General features: G+C 45.5%; 1 protein-coding gene across 2 annotated transcripts in view; it reads right to left on the bottom strand.

Annotated features, from left to right (window-relative positions):
• LOC144128925 (scavenger receptor class B member 1-like) overlaps positions 1-12,957 on the bottom strand; it is a 37,265-nt gene that overhangs the window by 18,545 nt on the left and 5,763 nt on the right. For both annotated transcript variants that reach the window (XM_077662728.1, XM_077662729.1), the window contains exons 2-3: positions 3,894-3,975; positions 21-112 (exon numbers count right to left, since the gene is read on the bottom strand). In XM_077662728.1, the coding sequence (XP_077518854.1) occupies positions 21-112; positions 3,894-3,915 (114 nt within the window). In that variant the 5' untranslated portion in view covers positions 3,916-3,975. The remainder of the gene's footprint in view (positions 1-20; positions 113-3,893; positions 3,976-12,957) is intronic.

Here is a 12,957-nt window from a genome sequence, read left to right as displayed (position 1 = left end):
GAAGGAACCACATGTACTACCTTGTCCAGAAGGCTTGTGAATAACCTAGGTAGAAAGATGACACCAGCACCACCGAGAAGAGCCAAGAAAAACCCAATGGCACCAAGCACCACTGCGAGAGAGAATAAAAAGTAATTACGCGGAGCAGCACATTAGCCAGAGAGCAAACTGACATTTAGTGCCCTATATACTCAACATATAAAACTAAGCAACTCTGGGAGTTCCACCAATAAAAACACTGCTTCTTTGTCAACATGTAATTTGAAATGGCATCGCCACTTTCACAACTGAGTAACAAATGCATAGCAAATGCTGTCGGTTGATTCTCCCCCTGATTATTACCAGTGCTTTGCAAGCCATGAATGGCACTCCCCCAGCACCAGTTTCTGTAACAGCACATGCAAGCCATTCGTACTCAACATGGAGACAACTACTTGGCTTTATGGCCCACTTGGGTTTTGAATGGTTTTGAATCTTATCAAGTAAATTTTATGCTCCGAGTATAATCTACAATGACAGCATGATGGTATGTTCCTTTCGCAGCACAACTAAAAAAAAAATGCTAAAAAAGATGCATACAGCACACTTCTGTGTGCTAACAGAAAGACTTGTGGGAGGCATGATACTCCCAACTTGTACAGCTGTAAAGTTATGAGCTGCTATGTTGTTTCCTAACCATTCCGTTGCCAACTTACATACATGCGACTAATTTTCTTTCATGCCGCAGAATACGAAACCATGCCACTTCATAGGAGAAAATTTCACCGCCTTACAGAAGAGCTCACTTCACAAGTGCTCCAGGGTTTGTACAGAATATTTTAACTAACATTCAAAAACACCAGAACTTCAAGGATATAATAAGGCAGTATTCAAGGGCAAAAAATGCTTCCTTGATCACACAGGCTAGGAATGTTCAAATATTGAGAAGTTTGCCCCAAACCACCCCCTTCATGTGCACAATCTTTGCATTTCTGCCCCCTGACCCATTAGCAACGAGGGTTAGGTCATATTTAACCACATTATCCCCAGAGAGACCATCTGCAGACTCCCACTAAGACTAATATTTTCTGTAGCTTTTTCTTCGAGCTGTGCAAGTTCTCAACCTCCAGCTAGAGTCGCCGTTCACCGAGAAATATAATATAGTTTTGCCGCGTGTTCCCTATGAAATTGCTAATACTGAAACCTTTGTATTACACCGACACGAAGTCATCCCATGTCCACACTCCTCTGTAAGCACTGTGATTAATTATATTTCAGTTCAGATGAAAATTCACAGTGTTGCTGCTTCTACATGTATATTACCTAGTAGTGTGCACAAGCTTCTCAGATGACCCTTCTGGGTCAGTGTACCTTTTTGTAGCAATATCGATGTTCTTTCAGGCACAATGCGCACTTTCTTCAAAGCGGGTCACTCAGACCAAACAGTCTAGTCCTTGTGCTTTGCAAAAGGTATAACACTACAACAAGCAGTGTACGGTGTGAAGCCCAAGGAGAAAGGGCAGTTCAAAGCCCACTTATTACAAATGCATCACTGGACTGGAGTAAATCTGTCTTGCATATGTTGGGACATGATGCCAAGTGGATTTAGGAGTCAGGATGATGCAAAGCTGAAAAACCAATCGACAGCCAAATTCGCACTGAAGAGAACACATTTTCACAAAACTGGCACCTCATGGACTTGTTTCTCAGATGTTAGTCACTGCATAGCTTTAACTCTAAGAGCTAGGTCAGACTGACCCGAGGTTTTCAAGGAACTGAAGGACTGAGTAAAAATTTAAGAAGTTTCAAGGGCCCTTATACAATTTTCTTGAACTCAAGAATTTCAAGGACCCGTGCGAATCCTGGAGTGCTTGAGCATATAGATGACTGGTACGATAGGGTGCGGCATGGAGATCCTATTAATCCAAAGCCACCATAGTGGATGGCTCTGAATTAATTTTAACCACCTGGGTTATTTCAACGCACATTAACATCACATAGCCCATGAATATCATTGCATCTTGCCATCGTCATGGATCAATCCCATGACCTTGGGCTCAGCAATTGAAAATCAAAGCCACCGAGCCACTGCACTGGGTGGACAAAGTTGAGGCAACTGCCAATGTGATACCAACTCGTATGTATGGCTGTAACACGCTTATGCCAATACTGCCACACCTCATTGCATGCGTCCAACTACCAATCAGCATATGAGAACGGAAACCAAAGAGGAATAAGATAAAAATGGCGAGCGACCAGAAGTGATTCTTCATGGCTCCGAAAAGAAAATTCTCTACCTTTACTAGGCATCAGCACAAGATTATAACACTGCACGAAATTTGAGATGCAGCTAGAAAACAACCCGGGGAACATGAGACTTTCCTATAAACTCACAAAAAAAAGGCTCCTAAAACTAAACAACCTAGAAACAAATTCAACATAGGAAAATCACCATTTCATAGCATTCACTATGCAGCCCTGATTACAACCACCTCAGGAGTAGGCAATCTCGGCACAAAAACACACAACGGAAGAGCGAATTGGTGGTTGTGCAACCAAGCAGAAATGCTATGAAGGAGTGCAATCCTCGAAAAGGAGAACAGGCTTCCGCACCACTGCCCATGCAGACCGCAGTGAAGTCAGACAACGCCGGGAATGTAAATGCACCCAAAGAGAGGCCCAGAGTGCACGCGACTGCCTCCTGACATTGAACAATGAGGCCAGGTAACGTCAACACAAGGCGGGCCCACGCATGTGTGTTGCCCCTAACAATGAAGGACCATTACATAAGCCATAGGATGACATCACTGAAGTGAATGTAAGCAGTTGCTGACTAAGATGAAAAATATTCAAGCCTACAGTTGCATTAAAGGGATTAGCAATGAGGTTTCTCACATGCCTCATAGTGGCCAAATACTAAAGATAACAGGATATATTAAAACAGAAAGTAAAGAAAGCAAGGGAAGGAAGGAATAGAACTGTGAAGTCATATAAGCAGCAGCAACAGCATAAAAAAAAGTAGTTATAAGCATTATAAGCATAGAAATAAAATATTTGTCAACGGAAAGATTGCATTTGTATTGGACAAACAATTTGCGAAGGAAACTGCAATAAAACATGAGTGAGTATGAGTAAGGTTACAGACTCCTAAACCACAAGAGAAGGGGAGGTGGTAAAGATTGAAACCCAATCAGCTACGCACTACGTCGTCAGACATACTAATGCAGAAGGAAAACAAGGAACACATAAGACCGATTTGTGGACAACGTCCAAAAACAGCGTTTTACATATCGCCCATTTCCTGGTTTGCATTTGTTCACAAGGACGCCAGTCAATAATTGTAGAGCTATTGAAAAACCGTCGAAGACTGCATTTTCAGCAAAACAATAGAGCACATAACAGGCGCTTCCTCATGGCCAATAAGGAGGACATATGTTAGCTGGTAAGAAAAGTTATTGATCAGGGTCACCGCTCTTGGGCCATAACTTGAACAATATGCTATCTGCCGACACTATGTTATCCGCGCCCTTTTTTAAAAAGCCTTCGGCATTTGACGAATAGCTGTTAAACAGAGCCCACAATAGCGACAAACCTACGGGGCATATTCCTAATCGATAAGCGCACTTGGCCATTTCAGTATCGCCGTCTCTCGCCGCAGAACAAATTTACGTAACAGCACCCACCGCGTTGGAGGTTCTGCCGTGCACATGCGTGATACTAATTACTTTGGCGCCTATACTATCCACAACGCGCACGACATCGGGAGCGCCTGTCAATGCGATCGAGAGGGCCAAATGGTGCTGCCCTGAGCGCATACATTTACGCGCGTTCGACATTCGAAACCACTTTCGCCACATAAATGCAGAATAAGAAAAATATGCAGTACACATGCGTATCGCATGAAAGTGACTCACCTAGAACGCGACTCAAAGCCATACTTTCTTCTCGAAGCCGTCACACCCACATGACGTCCCAGTTAGCCCGTCTTCCAAGATCCTGAAATTCACAGCGACAAACCAACGTTTTCGCGCGGTCTCCACAAGAAAGGAGCAAAAAGTGTGGCCTAGATCTGACGGTAAGCTCGAAACCAAGGCAGCCTGCAAGAGGTATATGAGTTGTTATCGCATTTGTCACGTCCTTGTTCACGATGCGAAGGCAATCGCGACTTCACGTGCCGTTGAGTATGTGTATGTAGTACACATACACAAAGGCCTTGGTGTAAACGCCGCCCGAAAACAAACGTCACCTTAAGAAAGCTACGAGAAGCCGCTCAAACTGCAAACAGCATGATCCTTTTTCAGCCTTAACATCTAACTTCTAGCCTTCAAACGTGCACGAACGAAACTCACTGTTGATGCAGCAGCGCACGATGAACCGTCTCCGTCAGTGCATCCGTCGAAGTGTCAAAACAGCGCAGCACTCCCCAATCATACAGCCCCTCCAAGCCACTCTGCCGTTACTAAACACGCCAAGCGCTGCACCACCCAATGCCATACACAGCGCTCGCTTGACAACTCAAGCGCGTGCCAGCGTTGCGGCCACTATCCACCTCCTCCCGCTTTCAGCGTTCCGTCCGGCCGTCCTTGCCGTCCGCGCCAAACTATGGCCCTAGCGGCATGCACACGCTTCCACAGCACAAACGACACTGCACGCTTTAGCGCCAGCTTCGGCGCGTCGTTGGCTGCTTATCGCGGCACACATCGCATTCGCATGCGGGGTTGGCGAGGTGCGCCGGTTTTCTGGTACCTAGACGCAACAGTACCTAGGCGTTCAGCCCGCTTTGTCCCTAGGAGAACATGTGACACTCTAGTAGCGCGCAGCGTAGATTCCTTTGGAAGTAGTAGCTCTATGCCTTTGGACGTTGGATACATTTTCGTGTGGATGGTCAGGTGGCTGTACCAATCAGTTACAGAGTTACTAATTCAAATAAAATTGAGTCGACGCTAGCGGAACAATTAGGCTTGTTTAGTAACTCTGACGCAGGTATTTTAGAGCTCCGCCAAAAAACATGTCAGCAGTGGAAGTCGAAGGAACTAACGGCGCTGCGGTCGTCTTATCGACCACCGTGTGCGTCGTCTGCTACGCGTTGGGCGGCGACATGGAGTAGCCGGATCAGCCTGCACGCCCATGATTATACACATGATTATTCTTAGGAATAAAGTGGGCAAATCGTAACTACTTCCATGCAGCCCTGGCTATAAATTTTTTTCATTCTTTTCATTCTTTAGGTTAAGCACATACTGCATGAGCTGTTATTAACATCAACGAAAGCCCGCTTTAAGTTCCCAAAGAGCCCTCTCAAGTTCGTGTACATAAGTTGAAACAAGCAGATTCAAGCATAGACGATAGGCATGAAGGAGATAGGGCATGCTCATTTGCATTTTTTGTGCGTGGTTCGGCGTGGTTCGTCGTTGTGTGTTTCAGTGCGGTTTGCTGCGTGTCGTGCTTCTTTATGCTCGCTGCATACTGGCAGAATGACATCTCCGTCTAAGAAAAAAGGTTCAGAGATGGCGCTTTGTTCCCGGGTGCGATTCCGGTTATAAATCGTGCTCAGAAAAAGTGCCGATTTTCCGTCCGCTGGCTAATTGCCCTAATCTCTTCTCGAAGTGGGCGTCGCTATTCCCAGAGCCGACAATTCGCTGCAGGAGAATTAACTTGTCTGTGAAAGACGGTTTGACGCAAGTTACGAACTTTTAGCATTTCTACGCATGTTGATGCTTTGAGAAAACTGGTGTAACAAAAAACAGAGTTCTGAAGCTCTCTAAAGCTGAAGTTATAATGGCGTGCTGCACATCTCTCCACTTTGTGTTCATGGTTTGACGGCTGCAGTCTTTTCTCGCTTTTCTTGTCTGTCAACAGGTATATCCGGTGGAAATTCCTGCACATTATGAACGGCACTGAGCTAGTGATCCCGCGCGACGTTCCAGTTTTAAGACGGGATTCAGTGCCTACCCTCTCTAAGAACCTGCCCAAGTACACTTCTAAAACATTGCCGATGGACGGAAGAGGCGGACAAGCAACTCGCAGAACTGTTCCATCGAAGACGAAGCGCACAGAACCAGCAGGATCAGCATGTTCGCAGGAATTGTGCAGAGGCAATAGATGTTGAGAAAACGGTTGGCGGCGATTCAGCTGAGCACTTCATATGCAACCTGCCGCGTCCATTGCAACGCTGGTCTATCCAGACATACAACAATTATTTTAATTCGTTTTTGGGGAAAGAAAATGGCGTGGTATCTGTCTCATATATCGTTGGACACCTGAACCGCGCCGTAAGGGAAGGGATAAAGGAGCGAGTGAAAGAGGAAAGGAAGAAAGGGGTGCCGTAGTGGAGGGCTCCGGAAAAATTTCGACCACCTGAGGATCTTTAGCGGGCACTGACATCGCACAGCACACGGGCGCCTTAGCGTTTTGCCTCCATAAAGACGCAGCTGCCGCGGTCGGGTTCGAACTCGGGAACTCCGGATCAGTAGCCGAGCGCCCTAACCACTGAGCCACCGCGGCGGGTACATACAAGAACAACAACGCAGTTTCACACTAAACTGCAGAGTATGTCGGCACCGAGATATTCCACCTTTCTTTTTTTTTCCCGGAAGATCGTTTTGTTCGATCAGCAAGAAGAAAAAGCCTAAGTGCAGCGTATTTCCATCAGGCCTCTTTCATTTTCGACGTGACATTCGGTCGAAAAAAGAACAGGAAGTTAGACAAACTTAATTTTATTTACGTCAGCTGCACGAGGCACCCCACAGCAGGGCCAGCGGACTTACGGGGAACAAGTGCTTGGAGAGACTCTGAAATCTCTCACCGTGACCTTTGTGATGGTCTAATGATGCTTTTCCAGGTAGAAACGCAAAAAAAGAGATGCCAGAATAAACTTCCCGGATGATCCTTGCTTTGTAACTATCGCATTCACCTAGGAGTAGTAGTGAGTGGTTTTATTAAAATAATAATAAAAAGAATTGGTTTTTGGGGAAAGGAAATGGCACAGTATCTGTCTCATATATCGTTGGACACCTGAACCGCGCCGTAAGGGAAGGGAGAAAAGAGGGAGTGAAAAAAGAAAGGAAGAAGAGGTGCCGTAGTGGAGGGCTCCGGAAAAATTTCGACCACCTGAGGATCTTTAGCGGGCACTGACATCGCACAGCAAACGGGCGCCTTTGCGTTTTTCCTCCATAAAATAATAATAAAAAGAAAGGAGAACATTTTGGCTAGCCCCGGCATCTGCCATCGATACTGAAGCACCTGAGCTGGGGCAGCGGAAATAAAGGATAGCAGGCAGAATGGAGAAATTGAATGAAAGAGGTGAGGGGACAGGAAGAGAGGATAGCGGGAGAGGCAATATACATAAACTATTTACACAATAAGAAATGTGTACAGGTTGTGCGCGTGATTAGTTCATTTTAGAGGAATTAAATCACACACGCGCACAGCACATAGGAGAAAGAAAATATTGCGTATATAATGGTGCAAAACACATTCTGCCCTAGGAAAGTTGCACGAAAGCGCACTGGCTTTAAATAACGTGCATAAAATGCGTGCTTGCTTTAGGCCACCTAAAAAATTGCTTAAAGTTCGCACAGGTCCCCGAAGATGTTGTTGTGTTACCCCATGCTCGCAAACCACATGACAGCAGTCGCGTAATATAAGCTTCGCGATGTTAAGAGCTGTGCTGGCTGAAAAAACTTCGAACGTTAGGTAAAGCGCGTTTCCACTGCAGAGTAGTCCCTCCGGGCGCAAGCAGACGCGCCGCGCGCCCAGACGGCGCCCCTGACAACAGCGCCGCCGCGCGGCATTCACGCAAATGGGGCCCGGTCTTCCCGGCCGGTTTTCACACGTGCCCTTCTAGCCACCCAACCCTGGTTACACCAAGAGAGAGCCAAGTTGTAACTGACCTTGTTGAGCTCATCAATGATTTGAAGTTCTAAGTTCCGAAGCAACACGTGAGCTAGGAGGGACACCGTAGTGGAGGGCTCCGGAATCATTTATACCACCAGGGGTTCTGAACGTGCAGCGACATCGCACAACGCAAGGACACTTTTTTGTTATTTCGCCTCCATCGAAATAGGGCCGCTGCTGCCGGGGTCGAACCGACCGCTTCTGGTGGCTTGTTTGGTGCGACTCACTTCGGGCAGACAACGGTGCGGAGTAATCGATTTTTATTACATTATGTGAAATGTAATTCCTCGCATGGAGACCGGGGAACAAATGAAGGCTTTACGTAATAAACTCTTTTCTTTATTTATTTTTTGCTTATATTGACACTCTTTCCATGCGCCGTCTTTTCAACTCTTCCTTTGCCGTGGGAAAAATGCAGTTTTTGTTCATTTTACCTCAGGTGCTTCAGTATCGATAGCAGATGCCGGGGCTAGCAAAAATCTTTTCCTTCCTTTTTACTATTATTTTAATAAAACCACTACCACCACCTTGTTCATTTTATTATTGCTGACTAAGAATGATAGGTTAGTTACATAACCATGCAGCACTTAGATATAAGGCTAAATAAACGCACCAATTTAAACAGCCGGATACATCCCGAGAACGAAGCGGAAGATGCCCCTTAAACTGGGCCTTCATGCTCCTCGGCCGATTTTCATGACATCGTGGTTAACCTCATTGGATCTGCTAACGTGACATCGTGACATCTCATGTGGTTGCAGATAAAAGGTGGCTAACCATGGCTCAATCGGATTAACCGCGGCGTCAAGAAAATTGGTCGACGCCATCGGTCGACTGCATAGTCATCCGTACATGAAAATCCATCAATCTATAGCTATCAGTTTGGCTTCACTGCACAGGGCCATCCATTGGGGAAGGGGGTACGATCTTTTCTCGGGCAAAACAGCTGCCTTTAAAAAAAGGTTATGGGGGTTTAACGTGCCAAAGGGACTCAGGCTACGAGGAAAGCCGTAGTGAAGGGTTCCGGAAATTTCGACCTCCTGGGCCTCTTTGACATCCACTGATATCGCACAGTACACGGGCCTCTAGAATTTCGCCTCCACCTAAATTCGACCGCTGCGGCCGGGATCGAACCCGCGTCTTTCGGGTCAGCAGCCGAGCGCCATAACCGCTGAGCCACCGTGGCGGCCTTGTCATTTAAATGATGACGGCAGTAAATCATGGCCACATTATGTAAACACGCGTCAAATAACGACCATGATACTGCAAACATCCCTGTTACAAGTCGGGCGGCACTGAAAAGCAGTAAGCGGGCAGCAGGCAGCAAACAATGCTTCTCTCTTTTTCAGCAGTTGACGTTCTTGGCTGCACGGTTTTTCGAGGTCTTCATCGTCCAAACTAAACCCGGATTATCTGACATCGTCTTGAGGCTCAGCTGCTACGGCTAGCATTAAAAAAATATATCTCGAGGTGCACTGAAACCACGACGCTGCTATCGTCAGCAAGAGGGCTCGACCATCAGGACGTCCGCCGTACTTGTTATGAAAAACTTCGCAACGGCCGTACTTTGCAGTCACGCACCAAAATTCACCTCTTCGTATTATAAAATACTTCAAAACTGGAAGATGACTTCCTAGACTATATACCCGATAGCGTAAAAAGTCGGAAATTGCATTGACAGCTTTACATTCTCATAATAATGGAGTGACGTTGTGTGTTGCGTCATACAGCGAATCTGCTCTGCGCTATGTTACACGTTTGTAACCGTAAAATGCTGTACTTCAGCACTGCAGAATACTTTACTGCTAAGGTATCAACGTAAAACTGTCACAAATAGGCTGAAAAATTCCTGTAGTTTGTGACTAACATTTTCAGCGAATTCGGCGTATCGCGCATAAATTGTGGCCACTAAATATGACATTTTCCCGCCATGCAATACTGACTGTCTACAATTTTTGTGTCTGAAGAAGAGAAGGAGTCAGTGACTTAAGCAAAAAATCTAGAAATACGGTTTTAATGTCAAAAATAAAGCGCTATTCCATTGAATTGTATTCATGTCCTTTTCTCTTTTGTCATTTTTTTCGTGTCCTCGCTTTCCTTGTTTATTATTTTGTTTTATTTAATGCGATTGATTGTTCTATTGCAGCACCGGACTGGACAAGAAGAAACGATTGACACCAATCTTAACTTATCGGTGCATATCAAGCTCAATTAAGGCTTTGTGGGAGGCCTAAATCTAGAAAGAGCCAATGATGGGAGTGCTTGGCACTAACATTCCCTCTGAGATTGCAGAAATACCTCTCTGATGCAGAATGTATTACGTTGACAAAGCGATCGTCAAAATGAACCTTGACGCTGGCTTTCCAGGAAGCGAGTTCGTGCCTACGCCTCAATCAGAAAAAAAATAAGAAGCATCCGCGCAGTAGAAGCATTGATTACACAGCGTTTCTTAGATTGGACTGAATATCACGGCCTTCGGAAGGAGGATATAGCAATTTACAGGGCATTTACGCTATCGCATAACTTGCATGTAGTACATGACAGCGGCAGCTGTGAGTATCGTCGCACATTCATCGGTGTAAAATAATCGTTAAGCGGTGAGCCGAAAATGGGTCAGGCAAGCACCCCCGAAGCACAACGCAGCTCGCCAATTTCGTGGCAATGATGAATGCGTTATATGGTCGATGACCTACACAGCGCTTGTTGGCGATACTGACTTATATGCTGTTTCTTGCTCCGTCACATGTGTTGAAATATATCTTGTTCTCGCTTTGTGCTCCCGCGTTGTACAGAAGCGAACTATCCGTATAGCATATACCCATAGAATTACAACAGGGATCTGCCTCTTTTCAAATAACGTGGCGTTATACAGCGGGCGTGGTCTGCACGTGCAGGCAAAAACCTCCACATTGGTCCCCTCGGGTGTGTCTCTTTCACCTTTCCGCTCGCGGTCATACCTGCCATAGCACGTGCCGCATCTGCTGCACCGCGTTGTCAGCAGCCTAGTAAGCGGGAGGGGGTTGTGACCGCATTTTTTTAGGACACCGTAGGACGACACGCAATGCCTCCGGTGTCCCTCTAAAAGCTGTCGCTCTGAAATAGCGCCGCCCATGCATGTCCAATCGCGTCGCATGCATGCAACGCTGGCACGGTGTTTCCGCTTAAAATTTTGCGGCCGTGTTTGGTGAGGCCATAGTCCTTCAATGCTTTTGAAGGACTATGGGGAGGCTTTTGCTCACGCCGCAATTGCAGCACTTGACCTGAACGAGAGTGAAATCTCCTGGCATATCGAACTTCGACGTCCGGCTAAGATATCAAAATGTATGCGCCTTTTCAGGTTTAGGAGAGCAAGCTGCCGGGCTAGTTGGTGATGCATGTTGTAAACTAGGAAGCGCAAAATACCGGACGACGGACAGAGTAAGGGACACTAAAAACAGGTTCACGAGCGCTACTACCAACTGTTTATTCATGCTGTGGTACAGGGGTTATATAGGAACAGAATGTCGAGCATGCGCGTGGAAAAGGCACAGAAACCCCACATGAGACATGCGCACAAGTTAATAAAAAAAAGAATCTAAAAAGGCACATTCCGATGAATAAACGTGTACAGACGTGTCACTGACACAACGATCGGACAGCTTTCGGATATAATAAGCCTATAGAACGAGCCTAGCCTTATCACTGCCGCTCTTGCCTAGAACCGTGGTTTTCTCCAATCTTGCCCTACACGTGCAAGAAGCAATGTGACGCACGAGATTAGCACTAGTGTCTTTGTTTTCTGTGTTTTTGGCATGCTCCCGTAGCCGGTTTATCCCTCTGAACATAGCATATTTCAACTCGGTTGTGAGAGCAGCGTTTCAAATGGCAGACGTCACGCAGGAAGCCTACTGCGCGTGCACTGTACAATCCAAAACACACATGAGCTCACTTAGCTGTAAAAACGGATAAGGTGTATAGGATGAACTCAAAAACAGTCAAAGGAAACGGATTTACGAGCTCTGTTAGAAAGTTACCAGGCAGGCGGTGTCACAATTCGCTGTCATTTTTCAGCTTGCGCGGTTCAATGCCCTTGCTGGCAGGAGCTAGTACATGTAGTGTAGTCCTACGTAATGGACCCTAGGCAGTGGAGCTGCAAAAACAAAACAGGCTCCTTCGTATGATGATGCTGCGTTGTTTCAAAATTGGCTTAAACCGACCTGAATACCCTGTGCGAATTGGCTTCCAGGGACCTTGCTCTTTCCCGAGACAGCTTTTCTTCTATGTTTAAATAATTTAGAAGAGGTCGCTTTGCGCCAGATGACGACCTTAGTAACACCGAACATTATAATGTTATAAAAGTGGTGCTTCAACGCGCTTAAACTTTTACAGAACGAGAAGAAGGCACAACACAGAGCGCGAACTTACAACTGAGTTGTAAATTCGCGTTCTATGTTGTGTCTTCTTCTCGTTCTGTAAAAGGTTAAGCGCGTTGAACCACCATGAACAACCTACAAGGCCCAGTTCTCGCCATTTTGTTATAAAATGGTTTTGTAAGTTGCAGCAACGTTATTTATTACATTGCAACGTTACAGTAACGTTGAAAATTACGATAACGTTACATGTTGTATCCAAAACACTACTTTTTTAACATCGAAAGTAAACATTACTCTAATGCTGACTTGTAAAGGTTATTTTGAATGTTAGAACTAACAAATAATGTTGTATGTTGTATCAAACATTTTTTCACTCTCCAAGTAAACGTAGTTTTAATACAGTTTTGTAAAAATTGTTAAATGTTTGAATAAAACTATAAAACAACATTACAAATATATTTCAAGCACTGTGTCCCAGGACTTTTCCCATTGTTCTTACAATGAATATGTTTTTTCACTAGAAGAACTTTGCAACTAAGTCTCTTAATGCCATCCATAGATTGCATGCAAAGCCCCATTCTTTTGTTAAGAACTTTGCTTATTACCGCCCCTTCGCCACTGTCACTCATGTTACACCCCTCAGCAATGGGTATATAAGCTTGACTCCACTGCATCCTTTCCGGAGGTGAGTGTATAAGCGTTTCATGTTGTGCTGTATTCTGGAGCTGCA

Source organism: Amblyomma americanum, chromosome 4 (genome assembly GCF_052857255.1).
Source record: "Amblyomma americanum isolate KBUSLIRL-KWMA chromosome 4, ASM5285725v1, whole genome shotgun sequence".
Classification (NCBI taxonomy): domain Eukaryota; kingdom Metazoa; phylum Arthropoda; class Arachnida; order Ixodida; family Ixodidae; genus Amblyomma; species Amblyomma americanum.
Note: the sequence above shows the minus strand (reverse complement) of the source record. Positions and strands in the feature narration are given on the sequence as shown.